Source organism: Neoarius graeffei, chromosome 12, assembly GCF_027579695.1.
Source record: "Neoarius graeffei isolate fNeoGra1 chromosome 12, fNeoGra1.pri, whole genome shotgun sequence".
NCBI lineage: Eukaryota > Metazoa > Chordata > Actinopteri > Siluriformes > Ariidae > Neoarius > Neoarius graeffei.
The window spans coordinates 6,466,054-6,487,022 of NC_083580.1; the positions used below are offsets into that span (position 1 = coordinate 6,466,054).

The 20,969-nt window shown below is 41.8% G+C and overlaps 1 protein-coding gene across 2 annotated transcripts in view; it reads left to right on the forward strand.

The window, feature by feature from the left end:
- mmp11b (matrix metallopeptidase 11b) overlaps positions 1-17,816 on the forward strand; it is a 42,787-nt gene extending 24,971 nt beyond the window's left edge. For both annotated transcript variants that reach the window (XM_060935422.1, XM_060935423.1), the window contains exons 3-8: positions 988-1,131; positions 5,876-6,009; positions 8,097-8,311; positions 8,419-8,623; positions 14,455-14,712; positions 16,017-17,816. In XM_060935422.1, coding sequence (XP_060791405.1) covers positions 988-1,131; positions 5,876-6,009; positions 8,097-8,311; positions 8,419-8,623; positions 14,455-14,712; positions 16,017-16,138 — 1,078 coding nt within the window. In that variant the 3' untranslated portion in view covers positions 16,139-17,816. The remainder of the gene's footprint in view (positions 1-987; positions 1,132-5,875; positions 6,010-8,096; positions 8,312-8,418; positions 8,624-14,454; positions 14,713-16,016) is intronic.
- Positions 17,817-20,969: the final 3,153 nt, after the last annotated feature.

The following is a 20,969-nucleotide window of genomic DNA, read 5'->3' on the forward strand; positions in this document are numbered from 1 at the left end:
AAGCTCGAACCAATCAACAAGGTGTTTGTTTCCACCCTCAGAACTGTCCCTCGCTCATTCATTCATTCATTCACGCGATGTTTTTTGTTTTCCGCACCGTTCTGTGCAAACTCTAGAGACTGTTGTGTGTGAAAACCCCAGGAGATCAGCCGTTTCTGAAATACTCAAACCTGCAGTTCATCTGGCTCAAACCAACACCCATGCCACAGTGAAAGAACGTCACACTTTGAGATCACAATTTTTCCCAATCTGATGTTTGAATGAAGTGAATATTAACTGAAGTGCTTGGTTTGTATCTGCATGATTTCTGCTGTCAAGGGATTGGCTGATTAGAGAACTGCATAAAACACCAGGTGGGTGGGTGGATGGATGGATGGATGGATGGATGGGTGTTCCTAAAAAAAGTGGCCAGTAGAAAACGTTGACATTCCAACATATGAAGGGTTTTCCAGGCTGCCGCACATTGAGGTTAAAATGCTGGCATCTAAGTAAATGCCTTTATCACTTGTTCATCACAATACAAATCCAGATTGGCTTTGATTCATTTTTTGACAAACAACTGTAATATAATAGCTCATAGCCCGATGCCAAAATTCTGCACATCCTTTCTTTCTGGTGTGTATGAAATTATATAATGGTCTGAGGCAATGAAAGAGATGTTTGGTTGGATTCAGTGGCATGAGGATAAAACTTAAACACTCACTAACCCTTATATTGTTACCATGTCACGCACATGCTCGCTCATGTATCAAATCCTTTCGGGCCTGTCAGCGTCTGATGCAGGCTGAACAAACCCCCGTCAGTCCTTCTGCGGCTCAGCTTTCTCAGCAGACAGATTAGCCGAAAGCAGTGCTCTGTGGTTCATAATTCACCCTCCTCCATGGTACCAGACACCTCAGTATAGAGGATTATGGCATCTATGAAACCAGTTCATACTTTTGTGGGTGGTCTATAATGAACGTGCCTTTGTGTCTGCTTGTGTGTCAGGATCCTAAGGGCGCCACAGCAGATGAATTTGGAGAAAGTGCAGCAGGTGTTCAGAGAAGCGATACAGGTCTGGAGCTCTGTCACTCCTCTCACCTTCACCGAGGTCCGAAGGGGCCGTGCCGATATCACCATCGACTTCGTTAGGTAAGGCTTCGGTGCTTTGCATCACACTTGGTGATAACATTATGTGAGGAATTTCCAGTTCCATCTTGAGATAGCTGTGTGGTTTTGGAGTTTCCCAAATGCTTCTAGATAAATTAAGGTGAAGATCATTTTTGCAACATGATTCATCAGCTTGACTCATTAACTCTCTCGTGTTTGTTTGCACGAAAGAGATTTTGTTTGGGGACCTTTTTTGATTTATATTTTGTGATTTAAAACCAAGGCATTAACATCTGTGTGTTTTATAATTGCTTGTTTAATTTAAAGGTGCCCTTCCACCAAAAACGTTTAAGACTGGCTCTTTTTGAAATACCATAGTTCACTCCGGGTTGCATATGCATGCTGCATGCGAAAATGTAATTCTACTCCCATTCCCTGTATTAGCTTATGAAAGAAAATAGTCGGAAAAACGAGCGGATCTGAAAAAGCCATACGATCTTAAGTCACTTCGTAAATTAGTATTCATGGCCTCGCCCACCTTGGCTTGCGACCGCCCACAGGAAGGAAGTTCGGATTTAAACGCGAGGAGAGATAGCAGAGCCAGTGTTGCCAGATTGGGCGGTTTTAAGTGCATTTTGGCAGATTTGAACATATTTTGGGCTGAAAAACGTCAGCAGTATCTGACAACACTGAGCAGAGCCCATCTCATCAGTAGCTAATGAAGAGGACCTAACAGCAAGTTGAAAACATGTCTGAACAAGTTCATGCCTGTGTTATTTGTGGCAGTAACACATCACCGTTGCATTTCTTGCCCAAGATAGAAGAGGTGAAGAAGAAATGGTTGGAATTTATCTTTGGAACACCACCAGCGAAGGATAATGCAGCGTTAGTACTGTGTTCTGATCATTTCAACCACAGTGACTTTTCAAACTTCGGTGCCTTCAGTAGTGGTTTTGCTTCGAGGTTGCATTTAATCCCTGGATCTGTGCCGTCAAGACGATCGACCACCAGCTCACAAGCTGTAAGTAAAACATGAACTTTTTGTTCGAAGGTTTTTGTTCCAAAATAGCATGTTCATATTCTCCACGTTAGCATGCATGACATGGTCACAAGCTAGGCAGGGATGAGAGTTTTCCGCTTTTCGGCGGATTTCCGCTTTTTCTGAGTAAAAAACGACCTTTTTATATTATGCCAAATCCGTTGAGAATTTTTTTTTAATAATTCCGGGGGGTTGGGGTATGTTCCTTCATGCTGTTCAAACTTTATTAACTCCAACGATGTTTACACATTATTTGTAAGTCGCCATCTTTAGTCTCGTTTAAATCTCGTTGAATGTGATGTAAAATTCGTGTTATCTACATTGTTATTGGTCAAAACGTCGACGTCGAGACCATAATAGCCAATCAAAACAGTTTTTACAAAGACACCCACATTCTTTTTTTTAAGTCACTCGTTCATTTTATTCGTTTGTTTGTTCAGTAAAAACCCAAACATTTGTTGAATTTTTCTTATTTCCACGCGTTGCACCTCAATGATGTCAACGTGCGGTATTTTTCCCTTCGCGGTTTGTTCCTTCTCTCTCGCCGTAGTAAGACACCCACATCCGCTTGTTCTGACCCACTGGAGGTAGCGTCACAGTGCTGTTAGCCAATCAGAGGTAACACGTTTGCATGTCATGAATATTCATGAGTAAGAGCTGAAATCAATAAAGTCTTTCAATAAAGAGAAATGAAATCAATAAAGTCAAGTCAAAAGTTTTTGTTTTTGTGTATGATTTTAAGCTACATAAAGACAATGCAATTGAGCACACATACTATATACTGTAAAGTTTTAAACTCCAGCATTATATTATATTAATATATAAATTAAATGTTAAGCATGAGTCAATGACTTGACCTTATTATGCACTTGGAGCAAGATATACTAAGTATTAGTACTTTGTGGCAGAAAAACATAAAAAGTATACTAAAGTATAAGTTTTAGTCTTAGACTTTTGTTTATACTTTTCAGTATAAGCCAAGTATACTTCACTATTCTATTCTTAAGTATATACAACTCCGATTCCAAAAAAGTTGGGACAAAGTACAAATTGTAAATAAAACCGGAATGCAATGATGTGGAAGTTTCAAAATTCCATATTTTATTCAGAATAGAACATAGATGACATATCAAATGTTTAAACTGAGAAAATGTATCATTTAAAGAGAAAAATTAGGTGATTTTAAATTTCATGACAACAACACATCTCAAAAAAGTTGGGACAAGGCCATGTTTCCCACTGTGAGACATCCCCTTTTCTCTTTACAACAGTCTGTAAACGTCTGGGGACTGAGGAGACAAGTTGCTCAAGTTTAGGGATAGGAATGTTAACCCATTCTTGTCTAATGCAGGATTCTAGTTGCTCAACTGTCTTAGGTCTTTTTTGTCGTATCTTCCGTTTTATGATGCGCCAAATGTTTTCTATGGATGAAAGATCTGGACTGCAGGCTGGTCAGTTCAGTACCCGGACCCTTCTTCTACGCAGCCGCGATGCTGTAATTGATGCAGTATGTGGTTTGGCATTGTCATGTTGGAAAATGCAAGGTCTTCCCTGAAAGAGACGTCGTCTGGATGGGAGCATATGTTGCTCTAGAACCTGGATATACCTTTCAGCATTGATGGTGTCTTTCCAGATGTGTAAGCTGCCCATGCCACACGCACTAATGCAACCCCATACCATCAGAGATGCAGGCTTCTGAACTGAGCGCTGATAACAACTTGGGTCGTCCTTCTCCTCTTTAGTCCGAATGACACAGCGTCCCTGATTTCCATAAAGAACTTCAAATTTTGATTCGTCTGACCACAGAACAGTTTTCCACTTTGCCACAGTCCATTTTAAATGAGCCTTGGCCCAGAGAAGACGTCTGCGCTTCTGGATCATGTTTAGATACGGCTTCTTCTTTGAACTATAGAGTTTTAGCTGGCAACGGCGGATGGCACGGTGAATTGTGTTCACAGATAATGTTCTCTGGAAATATTCCTGAGCCCATTTTGTGATTTCCAATACAGAAGCATGCCTGTATGTGATGCAGTGCCGTCTAAGGGCCCGAAGATCACGGGCACCCAGCATGGTTTTCCGGCCTTGACCCTTACGCACAGAGATTCTTCCAGATTCTCTGAATCTTTTGATGATATTATGCACTGTAGATGATGATATGTTCAAACTCTTTGCAATTTTACACTGTCGAACTCCTTTCTGATATTGCTCCACTATTTGTCGGCGCAGAATTAGGGGGATTGGTGATCCTCTTCCCATCTTTACTTCTGAGAGCCGCTGCCACTCCAAGATGCTCTTTTTATACCCAGTCATGTTAATGACCTATTGCCAATTGACCTAATGAGTTGCAATTTGGTCCTCCAGCTGTTCCTTTTTTGTACCTTTAACTTTTCCAGCCTCTTATTGCCCCTGTCCCAACTTTTCTGAGATGTGTTGCTGTCATGAAATTTCAAATGAGCCAATATTTGGCATGAAATTTCAAAATGTCTCACTTTCGACATCTGATATGTTGTCTATGTTCTATTGTGAATACAATATCAGTTTTTGAGATTTGTAAATTATTGCATTCCATTTTTATTTACAATTTGTACTTTGTCCCAACTTTTTTGGAATCGGGGTTGTAAAATATAGTTTATAAAAAGTCAACTTCAAGTATACTTCCTCAGTTTTAGTAAAAAATAAGTATACTCATAGTACACTTGAATAAACTTCTTTTTGCTAATGCCGATAATTGACGCTCCATCTCCAGCATGCATGTCCGCATAAATACAGAGTGTGCAGCTGGGCTGGTAAAAGGAGAAAGGCTCAATAGTAAGGTCACACCTTTACACACCTGTCACGTGTTTTCTTCAGACCTTTGTGCTATACTACCCTGTACTGAGACCCCATGGTGTACTAATCCCTCCCACACTCCCTTTTCTCTGCTTTGAAATGCTGATGCAAATATTGCAAACCAGGACTTGTTTTCTCTGCAGTTTATTAGCGCTGTGTGCCTTCAAGCTGGTTTTTTTCCCCCCGATATATGCTCCTTCAACATGCTTTTCATTTTATAAAGTGCTTGGTTTACAATATCCTGCTACACATCAGGCTTATATAGATATTTTTATGTCAGTTTTCACTGGAGACTGTTTCCTACTGAAAACAAAAAAGTGCATTCTAAAAGCCAGAAATCCCCCCAACAGCTTTTGCGCTGTTTTAATATAAAGCTCCACGTTTCTGGTATAAAACCTCCTTGCACACAAACTGTTATGACTGACTTGCCATCTCTTATCAATAAACAGAAAAAAACGCTGATGTTCAAGACTAAATATACCTGAACATACTGGCTGCTGCAGTTAGGGACTACCCCGAGACGTTCTCATGCCCAAGCCTGTAAAGCTGCATCAATCAAACTTCATCTCAGTGATAAAAAGAGACTTTGCATCTGTTCAGATTTGCCCCAGTGTTGTGGATGTGAACATGCATGACTCAATTTGCAAGTCAGCTTTTTCTTTTTTCAGTCTGGCTGGCATCCAGGACCTTAACCCATGTTCCCTTAAAGTGCTGGAGTGTTAAGATTATCCACCCCTCTGCAGGAAGTGCTCAAAGAATGAAAACACGCACGGGATCAGATCAAATGTCCGTTTTGCTTTCTTAGGTCATACCAGAAGATTTTGTGTGTTTACGCAATGAACTCATGAAGCGATAGATAGGCATGAAATTGGGACTTATGATAAGCCAAACTTCACACTGTCCTGTTTTGATGTTCAGGTACGAACACGGAGACAAGCTGCCTTTTGATGGTCCAGGAGGAATCTTGGCTCATGCTTTCTTTCCTAGAAGCCACCGACAGGGAGAAGTGCACTTTGACTATGATGAGCATTGGACGTTGGGCAACGGCATGGGTGAGTTATTTGAGAAATCAGTGAGGGCAATTTGTTGGTGATGATTTGAAGATGTTAATCCATGTCTTCAGGTCTGAATAATGCTCATTTTTAAAAGGTCATTAGTTCAAATACGTTGATTAGTCGTCATTATACCACATGCCCTGAAATACCATGAATTCTCAATTCGGATTCGAAGGTGATTAAAACATTATCGTTTCTACAGTAAAAGCTTTTTTACATATTTTAAAACCAGGTTGTTATTTAACAAAGATACGGAGGTGGTTTCCCGTTGCCTTCCTCCGAGTGATTGAAGAGTTCACCATCTCTCTTACCATCCCAACTTCTGCCTGCTGATGCAGCCATTGTCATAAACGTTGTAGTTCATCTGCTGCCTATGCCGCTTTGGCACCATAAGTCACCGTTGATCATCACTCATACCCTGAGTAGGGGCCCCAACTAGGTACTATCCAGATGGGCAGTCTGGAACCTAGGCTTTTTAGGTCATGGCAGGACCGGATACAGTTTAACGTCATACCCAGGACCAGTGAAGAAGATTTAGAACAACTTTTAAAGATTCCGAAAGAAGAAAGTGAACAAAGAGGGCTGAGCATCAACTGGAGCCTATCCCAGCTGACTATGGGCGAGAGGCGGGGTACACCCTGGACAAGTCGCCAGGTTATCACAGGGCCAACACAGTGACAAACAACCATTCACACTTGCGGTCAATTTAGAACCACCAATTAGCCTCACCTGCATGTCTTTGGACTGTGGGGGAAACCCACGCAGACACGGGGAGAACATGCAAACTCCACACAGAAAGGCCCTCGCCGGCCGCTGGGCTCGAACCCAGGACCTTCTTGCTGTGAGGCGACAGTGCTAACCACTACACCATCATGCCGCCCTTACCCCCAAAATGCAAAATTGTTCTTGATGGCGAAGAAATACAGCAAGTGGAACAGTTCAACTACCTTGGCAGCATCTTAACCCAAGACTGCAGATGTAACACTGAAATCAGAAAATGGATTATGGTAGCAAAGAAAACATTTACAGACATGTCAAGTACCCTCACAAACAAAAACCTATCAATGAACACAAAGAAAAGACTCATGAAATGCTACATATGGTCCACCTTGACCTATAGATGTGAGTCATGGACACTGAGCAAACAAGATATGAATCACCTGGAAGCAGTGGAGATGTAGACTTACAGTAAAATGAAGAGAATATCCTGGATCAAAAAGAGAACAAATGATGAAGTACTGGCATTGGTCAACGAACCAAGGAACCTCACTCGAACTATCCGCTAAACACAACTGAGGTTCATTGGATATATCAAGTCAAGTCAAAGGATCTCATGCCAGGATCTGGTCTTCCCAGGCAGTCTCCTGTCCCAGTACTATCCAACTCCTTGAGGCGCATGGGTGCGGCACCGATCTCCGTTTCAGTAGCCCTCGACCTCTTGCCTATTACTATATAGCTAAGGTTACAGTGGGGGGCATGTCCTCTGGTAACCACGAGTTTGGCTTCCCCACCTGCATTGCAGCATGCCTTGCCAAATGGCAGTAGGTACCATTTTTATGATGGTCTTTGGTATGACCCGACCGCAAGTAGAACTAGCGATCTCCCGGTTGTGAGGCGAACACACTAACCACTAGGCCAGCTGGACATATAGTCAGAGCAAACTCAATTGAAAATCTATGCATCAAAGGAAGAGTGGAGGGAAGAAAAATCCAAAGAAGGCAAAGACAGAACCTTCTGCAGAGTCTGGCATTGGAAATGGGTATGAAAGCTGTGGACCTGTTACGGTTGGCGTGGGATAGAACTGGTTTCAAAAACAAAAACAATGTTAGACTCTGATTAGGCACTTGAAGAAGAAGTAGTATAATGTATAATAAAAAAGTAGAATTCTTGAAATGCTGAAATTGAGATCTTTATGTAACGTTTATGGAAGAAGTCTCCAGCGTCAGTCAGTTTTCCGCCACAGGACTGAAGACTCTGGTTTCTTGGTATCATGACACGTTGTGTTTTTGTCATATTAATGTTATGTTTTATTTATTTATTTATTTTTAAATGAAGCATAATGCATGTTCATCCATGTTCTTCAGGCACAGACTTGCTGCAGGTGGCCGTTCATGAATTCGGCCACACTCTCGGGCTGCAGCACTCCAATGATCTTGGCTCAGTGATGTCTCCGTTCTACAGCTACTCCTACCCACTGCAGCTCAGCAAGGATGACGTGAAGCGCATCCAGGCTCTTTATGGTGTCAAACTTATGAAACAGAAGAAGTCAGAGCTGGACACCAATGACATCATGATAGTAGTGAGCCATATAGTTTTCTTAGTGCTCCGATTGTTTAAAAGGTTGTCGGTTGACTTGAGAGAATTGTAAATATTCTGAGTTTCTCTGCTGCTTTCTTCTGATTTCAGCCCGATGTCTGTGACACAGACTTCGACGCTGTGTCGATGATCCGTGGCGAGCTGTTCTTCTTCAAATCGGGCTATGTATGGCGAATCCGTGATGGCAGACTGCAGGATGGGTATCCTGCTTTAGCCTCCAGACACTGGCATGGAATTCCTTATAATATTGATGCAGCATACGAGGACACATCTGGAAACATCTGGTTCTTCAAAGGTGAATAAGGATGATGAGGCTGACACTATTTTCTGAGTGGAAAAAAAAAAACCTGGCAGGACAAAATCTGGAGAGAAAATTTTTAGAGTTACACCTCTTTGGGTGAAAGCAGAGGGGAACCGTCAGGGCCTTCTAGCCCTTCAGAGAATCAGCATTTCAAATGTTACATTTAATTTCTTTCATAATTATTCTCTCCGGAGGGCGGCACGGTGGTGTAGTGGTTAGCGCTATCACCTCATAGCAAGAAGGTCTGGGTTCGAGCCCCGTGGCTGGCGAGGGCCTTTCTGTGCGGAGTTTGCATGTTCTCCCCGTGTCCGCGTGGGTTTCCTCTGGGTGCTCCGGTTTCCCCCGCAGTCCAAAGACATGCAGGTTAGGTTAACTGGTGACTCTAAATTGACCGTAGGTGTGAATGTGAGTGTGAATGGTTGTCTGTGTCTATGTGTCAGCCCTGTGATGACCTGGCGACTTGTCCAGGGTGTACCCCGCCTTTCGCCCATAGTCAGCTGGGATAGGCTCCAGCTTGCCTGCGACCCTGTAGAACAGGATAAAGCGGCTAGAGATAATGAGATGAGATGAGATGAATTATTCTCTCCTAATTCGGCCTCATTTTCTATCAAATTTGCTTCAGAAGTGAAAGGGTTACTGTCCTGAAAACATTAAAATCGAGTTATCCAATGAGATTTTTTTTTTGTTTGTTGCCTCTAGGCTAAGAAGAGTTTAAAGCTGCTCACTCATTGGTTAGGACTTCATTGCCGGGCCAGAAGGCCATGGCAGTGTATGTTTATGTCGGAAGTGATAGATGTATTAATTAACCAATCAGATTTTGATTTCTAGTGGGAGGGACCAAAAATTTATCGCCCTAGGCCTTCTCGAAGGCCAACGCTAGCTTAACCGTGAGTTGTTGCCGTCAGCACAGCACTGGAGTCACCTTCCAGCCCAGGGTTCGAATTATGAATTCATATTTGTGTATGTGTGGGGGTGTGCGTCTCTTTTAAATAAATAAATAAATAAATAAAAAGGAGCGGTGTTTACGTGGCAAGTAAATACATAAATAATTAGCCTAACGGGTGGACTTTCCGTGAGTGAGGGGCTACATGGTTCATTAGGCTATACTTGCATTCACACATAGTAGTCTTATTTATTGATTGATTTTGAATGTATTGCTTTTGCTATTTTCCAATAGCCTACACTTTAACCAGAGGGAGAATGCATTCTAGTAGTAGAAAGTAAAAGCCATTCTCTTACCATTACGCAGACAAAATAGACCAACGTGATCTGTTTTCAGCAGGCTATGGTCGTGATCTCATCTCATCTCATTACCTCTAGCCGCTTTATCCTTCTACAGGGTTGCAGGCAAGCTGGAGCCTATCCCAGCTGACTATGGGCGAAAGGCGGGGTACACCCTGGACAAGTCGCCAGGTCATCACAGGGCTGACACATAGACACAGACAACCATTCACACTCACGGTCAATTTAGAGTCACCAGTTAACCTAACCTGCATGTCTTTGGACTGTGGGGGAAACCAGAGCACCCGGAGGAAACCCACGCAGACACGGGGAGAACATGCAAACTCCACACAGAAAGGCCCTCGTCGGCCCTGGGGCTCGAACCCAGGACCTTCTTGCTGTGAGGCGACAGTGCTAACCACTACACCACCATGCCGCCCTGGTCGTGATCTTTTTCTTGAAAACTTAACCAACGAATGAAACCAAGGTTAAGTGGTTCTTTTTCTGAAAGGATTAACGTGTGTGTGTTAACATTTGCAAGCTCTGAGAAGGATAGTTTGTGCGCATAGTGGCGTGATGGTGCTGCATTCACGAGAGTATGCACCTAGCTGTAATGCATTATTTTGGAAAACATGTTTATTCTTATTATTATTTAAGGCTATTTGTCTATCTTTAATGTAAATATTATTCAGTATATTGATGGAAAATGAGCTTTATTTGTGTTTAAAATATAATGATGCTGCATTTTTGAAGACCCTCATAGATATATGATTTTACTGCTTTCATGGGAGCCAGTCTTCACTCTATTGGAGCTCAGCTCCCACATAATTCGAACCATGTTCCAGCCGGTGTAGAGTTCATCAGTCGTGTTAGTGAATGCTAATAAAGCGGTCAAGCCGGTGCTATCTATCGAGAGCAAGTAGCACAGGCTAACGACCGAGAAACTAAGATTTCTGTCTCCAGACTCTTCTTGCACACTCGCTACAGTATTTTTCACACAGACTTAAGTATTCATTTCCCGATGTAATTTACTTAGTTACTTTTAAAATCAACATCAACAACTACACACAACGGAGTGACCTGGTGGCCTGCTGCTAATCCTTTGCGAAATCCCTTGCCTTGTTGCTTTTTTGGTGTCTGGCTAATAGGGTAGACGGAATGAGACGGAATGCCATCAGAATGAATATTCTTCATATATTCCGGGATATTCGAAGTGCATTCTAAAAATTCTGACTGCATTCTGAGTGCATTCCAAACATTCGGGCCCATTCTTGTGGCCGGCCCGAATGTTTTGCTCATGCTGAAAACATTCGAGGTGCATTCGAAGAGGAGAAATATCGAACAGCATTTGAAGCACGGGCGATTGCTCTAAGACAACGAGGGAGGCTCAGCCTCCTCTAAAAATGACGAACATCGTGTAGGATGAATTGCGCTAGGCTTATGTTATAGCCGACCTTATAACATTGCTATTTCAGATCCAGAATCATAGAAATATATGTGCTCAACCCACTACAGTGTGAAATCATTCCGTTATAACTTTCCCCAGTTCGCCTAATGTGTGCGTGAGTTTTTCCCCCTCGTGACAGCGCGATGCAGCCCAGCCTCAGTGGATTGGGAGCTATGTGCTTGTCAATCTCAAAATGCAAGACGATTATTGGACAAATACTGCGAAAATGCCCGCCCACGGAGTCTCACGGACTCCCAACCTCAGTGGACTTCAACGGCATTTGGGAGCTATGCGCTTTTCAATCTCAAAATGCAAGACGGTTATTGGACAAATACTGCGAAAACACCCGCCCATGGGCTCCGAGCCTCACATGGGAGGGACATGGCAGTTTCCGCGAGGAGACTGGTGATTGGTGAAAGCGGCCGGATATTTTCCTTGATTGACAGCTCGTTTCAACTATAGACAGGCAGCGGACAGTGTTGCCAGATTGGGCGATTTCCCGCTCAATTGGGTGGTTTTAAGTGCATTTTGGCGGGTTTTGAACATATTTTGGGCTGGATAAAGTCAGCAGTATCTGGCAACATCAGTTCAGTCCCATGCGGATTCGCAAGTGCTGTGGTGTATTGTAAAGGCCTCTGCATGCTCGTGCGACAAGGCTTTCGCAGATAGCTTTTCGCAGACAGTTGTAATTTATTGTTGAGCGGGGATAATAGGCGTGCGCGATGTTATTCACCGGCACAACGCAAGGGGGCGCGAAGTTGCTAGGAGTAGTTGGTGGGTGTGGTTAGTGGAGTGTTTATCCTCCAGTTACTTATAATGACTAGAACTGGAGTCGTATAGATGTCTGTACTTCCTCAATCAACCGCTCTTCATGCTGCTCCATCTTCGCTCGTGTTTTTAAAAATGCCGGTCGTGAAAACAAACCAAACCGGGAAAGTAGGGAAGCGGAAGTGCGTGTACAGCGGATGTAGAGTGGACCAATCAGAGCCCTCTTGTCTGCGGCGCTGTCTGCGAGGCTTCTGCGGTGGTCACAATTTTTGGGAGGTGCGCACAGAGCGTCTGCGAAGGTGGGGGGGCTACGCAGACACTGTCTGCGGCGCCGTCTGCGAGGACTGGGTTGTCAGCATAAATTGGCCTTAAGAGATCAGCTTACATTTCGATTTTATTCATTACATACCGTACGGTTTCTACCAGCTTTTTTAGTTTGTATATATTTTCATTGTAAATAAAGTGTAAATATAGTGTTGTCAAGTTTGCTATCTTAGTTCCAGAAATGTCGTTTATTTGAGTGACTGAACTTGAACTTGAGGGGGCTAATCAGCTAGCAAGAAAGCTGCGCACGGATGCCGAGCATTGCTGATTTAATTTTGGCGAAGCCATTTGCCAGTCTTCCTTTCGAGGAAAAAATTAAAATTAAAGAGCAGGGTAGACCAACGCCTCAAATTGACTTGGTGAAAAAGGTAGGGAATAATACTCGTTCCTTTCAGCTCTCCTGATACGAGAAAGTGAATTGGCTAACAGCAAGTGACCCACATCAACAACAGTAAATAGGCTACTTTAGTAATATGTCATGGATGGACCAAAAATATAGAATCTATTTAAAATGTTTATGCTGAGTATATTATATTGGAATATATGTTTTTCTGGATATGAATTAAACACAGCTACAATTTGGAAAACATTTTTAAACAAAAACACAGCCGAGGTCAATTTTTAAACAACATGCCACAATTTTAAAATATAAAACGTTAAAATATACCCCCCCCCAACACCACCATCATGTATATTGGACAGTAGGCTAATGGGCCAAAAGAACCTGTTATTTCACAGTTTGTGACCCTGCCAACAATCAGCCAGATCAGAGACAAGAGTATGGGCAAAACTGATGTGTTTTTTCTTTTAAAATCTGGAAATATCGTAACCGACCAGCCTCCCCTGTTTGAAAGACTACCAGCCGCCACTGATTTGAAGTGTATTCTAACTGCATTCTGACTGCATTCTAAATATTCTTACGGCATTCAAACAGCATTCGAAATGCGTTCGAGGGAAAAATCGAAATGGCAAGCCACTCCAAATCCTGCCAGAACGTCCCGAATGAGCCGGAATGCCGTCGGAATGAAAATTCTTCGTATATTCCGGGATATTCGAAGTACATTCTGCATTCTCTTTGAATTCTTAGACGTTCGAAACATATTCGGCGGCTATTCTGGGAGCGTTCTGACTGCATTTGAGGTGAATTCGTACAGCATTCAAGGCACCTTCCAGCCAGACTCCGGGTGGTATTCGGGCAGCAATCGAACCGCACTCGTACAGCATTCGAAGTGCATTCTTAATATTCTTACTGCATTCTAATAGCATTCTAGGTATTCCTACTGTGTTCCAAGTACATTTGAACTGCATTCAAAAGCTAATACACCTGGAATGTGCAAGAATCATTCGAGGCGGGTTCAAAGTGCGTTCTAAATATTCAAACGGCATTCTTACAAAGCTGTAAGAATGTTGGTCAGTTTGAAATTCCCGCCCGAATGTGGCACGAATGTTGAAAAATTTTTCATTCCGGCTGGTTCTGCTTGATTCCTGCTAATTTCGAATAAGTGTGACGGGGCCTTAAGTTTTGGCTGAGCTCAAGTCCCAGCTCTAATAGTAATGGTTTGCCATTGGGCTCTATATACACATGGTATTCTTACCAAAAAGATCAAACATTGTCAATATTAGATCAAGGTTTTTCCTCTAGCTAATATTATTCCCATTAAATCCTTTTTCAAATGCGTAGATTTGCAGACATTCTATCTTTCCTGTGTTTATAAGCTGGTTTATCCATTAAACCTCACACCTGTTTTCAGTTTCTTTGTGGTCTGGGTTGTGTAATTAGCCAGTCCAGCTGAACGTAAGATGTTTGCGCTGGTCAGGTGTTCACAAATAAACAATGATCACGACTTTCCACATTTAGAACTTTAATAACGTGTCAAAAATGTGTTTGTTTTTTTACATTTTATGTTAAAACTAAAGATGTGACACTCCCGTTGTTCAACTTTTTCAAACCCAAGTTGACTTGCTTCCATATTTAGCTAGGTCTGTTCTGATCTCAACCAAACTGAACTTGAGTTATGACCTGACACTGATGTGATCATCTCTTCCCTGACTCCTGGTTCTACAGGTCAGAATTACTGGGTGTATGATGCTGAAAAGCAGATCAGCGGGCCAAAGTCAGTGTGGACACTGGGACTTCCTGTCGGTAACATCCAGGCAGCCTTGATGTGGGGTAAAGACAAGACCCAGAAGGTGTACTTCTTTAAGGGAGAAAACTACTGGCGTTATAACCCAAAGGATAACCGGGTGGACATGAGCTATGTTCGCACCGAGAACTGGAGGGGAATCCCAAATGATATTGATGCTGCTTTCCAGGATCGCTATGGTGAGAAAATTCTCAGTGTCCCTGTCAAGTCAGTGTCCTGCTATAATCTATACCTTCTGTGGAAAAGGTAGAACATTGTTCTACAATCTTTTCATTTGAGAGATTTCTGGTGTTGGTAGTAGTGGTGGTGGTGGTGATGGTTGGGGGGGGGTGGTTTCTGCCATTTTCCTCTTGTCAGGTTGAGTTGGACTATACTGAAAGAAGATGGTGGACATGAACCAGGGTTTATTGATGATGTGCTGCAGAATCCTTTGACGCATGCAATACAAAAAAAATAAAAAAAAGAGTTCATATTTGATTGCTGCAATAGCAACCCAGTGGCATGACATCAAGAGGTCAGGTCAGGTCAGGGTGGGGGGGTTCTTCTGATGGTGTGAAAAACAAACTTGCAGGACATGATAGTTGATGTTGATCAGAGACGTTAAGCCATCTGAAATCACATCACGAGTCTTATCAATGTGCCATACAGACCATGAGGGTGTTGATGGTGTTTGCTGCCAGGTTGAGCAGAGCAGAGGAGAGTCGATGAAAGATCAGTTCAGTTTTTCTAGATTGAGCTTCAGATAACGAGGAATGGATGCTGGAAAGGCAGTCAGATATCCTCGGAAAAACCTGTAAGCTGGATGGAGAAGTATGTAGCAGTGATAAAGAGAAGGGATGAGATCTGATCCCTGAGTCAAAGGATGGAGTATAAAGGTAGAAGAAAACAATAGTGGACCAAGAACTGAACCCTGGGGAGCTCCAGTAATAAGGTGATTAAACTGAATCTCTTCATTCTTCATGCTGCATGGTAGGATTGCTTCGATAGGTATGATGGTCCAAATTCCCAGGTCAAGAGCAGAAATCAGGTGGAAAACAGTATGAAAGGCAGCTTTGGTTTTGTATAAAGCTTCAGTGACTACAAAGCAGGCAGTTTCTCTCATATTTACTGAATATGCTTTTGTATCAAGTAAGGAATAAATCATGTTGTTATAGGAAAATAATCAACTATGGAGTGGTGTAATGTGGCCTGAAATTTTTTTTTTTTACTGCTCCAAAGTTAATTGTTTTCCAATGGCAGCATGTCTTTGAGTGTTTATTCCTCTTATACTACAGCTATTTGCCAACACTAACACTTATTGAATGTTTATGAAACAAGTTATCAAGTAACATTCAAATTCCTATTACCACTTGTGCTATAGCAGCTGTAAATAGTCATACTTTCTGGTGATTGCAAATTGAGTTCACATTTCACACAGGCAACAAAATAGACGTTTGTGTACGATACATGCGCTCAAATTGCTTTCTTTTGCTTTTTTTTTCAGGCTATGCCCACTTCCTGAAAGGCAAACAGTATTGGAAGTTTAGCCCAGTGGGGGTCGAGGCCCTTGAAGGATACCCTCGCTTCATCGGCATGGACTTCTTCAATTGCCCCGCCAACAAGTAAATAAACCTCCAGCACAAATGGAGCTTAACCGACTGAAATTGCTACAAACTTGAAGATGTTTCAGGACTTGTTTATGTTTAAACCAAGTTTATTATTCAAAGTTACCTGGATGATGTAAAGATGGTATATGATCTTGGTCCCAACATTTCACCCTCAGACAGGTTGTGTGCTATAGGGTTCTGCCTTATTACCTGAACATATATCGTTGCATGACCATCAGTCAGGTTGGATCAAACCAACAAATGCAAAACATGAATTCCTGGAAGATTTCCAGCCACACACAACCTTGACACTTCTCAGGAAAAGCATGTACACCCTGCCTTTCCAATTTCTTCATTTTCTGCTGTCTTGTGCAGAATTTGATTATTTATTGCCTGTATATTTTGCCATCATCTTCAGTATTGTAGTTACCGAGAACTCAGAACTCAACTCGGTGCCAAAATGTGCTGTTTCACTGAGGAAGAAAAACTTTTTTTTTCTTACTTAAAAAAAAAACTCGTGCACAACGGTACTAAAATAACACACAGGGAAGGCTTCTTGTACCGCAGCCGTCAAATTTTTATCCAAAGAAATACAATAGCTCAGGTGTATCACTGAGTGCTGAGAAAGGAGAAAGAGGAGGCAGTCAAAGGCAAACTTGACACACATCACGGTTTGTAATTTCGGAAAGACTGTCATTGAGTACAAGATAACATCCAAACAACATTTCTGTGACCAAGTTTCCTATTTTCTTTTCACCTCAGCAGGCATGATTTTGCGTATACCATGGCCACGTACCAGCAGTTTTTGCTTAATGATAACGAAATGATATGTAAGTAGCAAAAAAAAAAATTAGCTAGTTACCACCACTCTAATAACAACACATCCCAAAGTGTTTTATTCCTCTTATACCAAAGAAATTTACCAATGCTTAACATTTTTATTAATTAAAGAATTTCATGTATGTTTTATCCATTTATTGTAGTATTTTATGTTAAAAAAAAAAACACGTTACAATCAGTCATTCCAACTTACCGAGAAACTGGACCATGCAGTTCAGAAAATGTACTGACTGTTACAAAGCACTGACACTGGAGACTCCTTCCATAAATGTTAAATAAACACCGCTTTATAGAAAAGTACTATGGCAACAAATAAACATTTTGCTGTTGCTGCTGTTGTGAAATAGCAACAGGTTTTTAAAATCTGTGCCTTTGATTATGTGTAACGTCCGCCATAGTGTCCCGATGAAATGGCTGTTGTTATAGAAATGACTACTGTGAAATTAATTAATGCCAGCCAATCAGCAACGAGTATTTTCTGTGGTCATGGTATAATATGCCATATTTCAGGTTCTGTCCTGATTTCATCCCTCCTGAATACTGTGTTGTAACATTTTGCAGTGCAGGTCACTGATGCTGCCGTGTCAGTCATCTTTGCCTTGTTTTAATGACTACGGGACATTTTTTTGATGCCTTACACTGCTCAGGAAGTGAATTGTGCTCTAACCCAGAAGCAGAAGCACTGGTAATATGTTAGCGACCTTATAAAAGGAACAGTACTGTTTTCACTGTTTAATATAACCTCTTATGTAATCTGTGTTCTGATCTTCTACTTTAATCTTATGTATTATGTAAATAGGTCTGTAAAAAGAATTGTATAATATGTTTGATCCAATAAACATTTCGTGAAGATTTTCCATCTTGTCTTGTTGTTGGTACACCAGAGATACACACAACATAAGAAACATGGTTGGGTTCGTGTAACCTTAATGTAACTGTTTGTTAGTACTTGTTTTCCTGCTCATTTCAGCCATCTTGAAATCCGAAAGTGTGCAGTGTTTACACTCTAAAGCGGAACGGGTGTATTTCCTTTCTGTTCACTTGACGGTCTGGTTCTAATATATTCCGGCGAAGATCACACTGTTTAAATGTAATCCAGCTGTTTTTGTGTAATGCTCAGTTTGTTTTGTTCAACTTTTAGGCTGACTTGATGAAATCTGTTAATGAAGTGCATCTGCAAAAAAAAAAGTGCATGATCTGCTTCATTCGTGCTATTTTTGTTTCATCTTCATGCGTGAACATCTCATTCATCTCATTATCTCTAGCCGCTTTATCCTGTTCTACAGGGTCGCAGGCAAGCTGGAGCCTATCCCAGCTGACTACGGGCGAAAGGCGGGGTACACTCTGGACAAGTCACCAGGTCATCACAGGGCTGACACATAGACACAGACAACCATTCACACTCACATTCACACCTACGCTCAATTTAGAGTCACCAGTTAACCTAACCTGCATGTCTTTGGACTGTGGGGGAAACCGGAGCACCCGGAGGAAACCCACGTGGACACGGGGAGAACATGCAAACTCCGCACAGAAAGGCCCTCGCCGGCCACGGGGCTCGAACCTGGACCTTCTTGCTGTGAGGCGACTGCGCTAACCACTACTGTACACCACCGTGCCGCCAGTACAGGAAGTCAATAACAAAAAAAAAAAGAAAACATTATTGTATTTTAAATCCAACATATTTTAAGAAATTGTCACAGCTGTATTGTCACAAAGCGGCCATTTTGTGCATAAAATTTTGCTTTTATTACACTGTGGGCATGCTGATTAAAGGTAGATGGCCTTTCAGATTTTTCAAATCTAGATCATAAAAAGAATTTCCCCCGACACCCAATTATTTTTGTTTAGTGGACCGAATGCTACTGAATTCGAATCACAGACTTCCAATTTTATTATTTAAAAAAAAAAATAGAACAATTAATGAATTTAAGGCCACATGGCCCTAAATTCTCCGCTATTTTTTCCTGCTTCACCATGACCCAATTCAAGATACTACGTCATGCATCACATGGTGGTGAGCTTTCCCTGTTTGCGCAAGGCATTGTGGGATACAAATTTGAAACAGGAGAGAAAAATGAAGGGCATGAGTGTGCGAATGAAACATGAAAGACCGACTACAGTAACGGAAAGAAAGCAAGAAGAAAAGAAGTTGTTATATACGAAGAAAAGGAAACGCAGGACCAAACTAATAAATATCGGCGCTCAGCGAGCACCTCGGTGTGATCAGCTGTTCGTTTAGCAACAGAATGATGGAACCGTCAGTGCACGCTCAAAGGTAAACCTGCGCATGCGCACACACACGGACTTCCTCTGTCTGCTTGACTGTGTGAAGCGAGCGATTTCATGTACGTTATTTGCTTTAATCCCCTCAAATTAAATAACTTCCCAGCCACAGAATGGCCTGATATTCTGTGAGATATTACAGAAATAAACATACATCACAATGACCACACTTCAGAGGGAACTAAATTTCACCGATTTTATAAAATCGAAAGACCTTCTCGCTTTAATACTACTACTTCTACTGATCATAACCATGATCAAAGTTATTATACAGTATATACTAGTTTTATAATTACTTGCCTGTATGACTAATCTCTTGAATTGAACGTTTAATCCAAATCTCAATAACTCAAAAAATCAAAATCACGTCAACTTTATTGATTTGCCAATTGCAATTTTAATCAAAATACAGTTAGGTCCATAAATATTTGGACAGAGACAACATTTTTCGAATTTTGGTTCTGTACATTACCACAATGAATTTTGAACAAAACCATTCAGATGCAGTTGAAGTTCAGACTTTCAGCTTTAATTCAGTGGGTTGAACAAAATGATTGCATAAAAATGTGAGGAACTAAAGCATTTTTTAAACACAATCCCTTCATTTCAGGGGCTCAAAAGTAATTGGACAAATTAAATAATTGTAAATAAAATGTTCATTTCTAATACTTGGTTGAAAACCCTTTGTTGGCAATGACTGCCTGAAGTCTTGAACTCATGGACATCACCAGACGCTGTGTTTCCTCCTTTTTAATGCTCTGCCAGGCCTTTACTGCAGCGGTTTTCAGTTGCTGTTTGTTTGTGGGCCTTTCTGTCTGAAGTTTAGTCTTTAACAAGTGAAATGCATGCTCAATTGGGTTGAGATCAGGTGACTGACTTGGCCATTCAAGAATATTCCACTTCTTTGCTTTAATAAACTCCTGGGTTGCTTTGGCTTTATGTTTTGGGTCTTTGTCCATCTGTATTATGAAACGCCGACCAATCAGTTTGGCTGCATTTGGCTGGATTTGAGCACACAGTATGTCTCTGAATACCTCAGAATTCATCCGGCTGCTTCTGTCCTGTGTCACATCATCAATAAACTCTAGTGACCCAGTGCCACTGCCAGCCATGCATGCCCAAGCCATCACACTGCCTCTGCCGTGTTTTACAGATTATGTGGTATGCTTTGGATCATGAGCTGTACCACGCCTTCGCCATACTTTTTTTCTTTCCATCATTCTGGTAGAGGTTGATCTTGGTTTCATCTGTCCAAAGAATGTTCTTCCAGAACTGTGCTGGCTTGTTTAGATGTTTTTTAGCAAAGTCTAATCTAGCCTTTTTATTCTTGAGGCTTATGAGTGGCTTGCACCGTGCAGTGAACCCTCTGTATTTACTTTCATGCAGTCTTCTCTTTATGGTAGATTTGGATATTGATACGCCTACCTCCTGGAGAGTGTTGTTCACTTGGTTGGCTGTTGTGAAGGGGTTTCTCTTCACCATGGAAATATTCTGCGATCATCCACCACTGTTGTCTTCTGTGGGCGTCCAGGTCTTTTTGCATTGATGAGTTCACCAGTGCTTTCTTTCTTTCTCAGGATGTACCAAACTGTAGATTTTGCCACTCCTAATATTGTAGCAATTTCTCGGATGGGTTTTTTCTGTTTTCGCAGCTTAAGGATGGCTTGTTTCACCTGCATGGAGAGCTCCTTTGACTGCATGTTTTCTTCACAGCAAAATCTTCC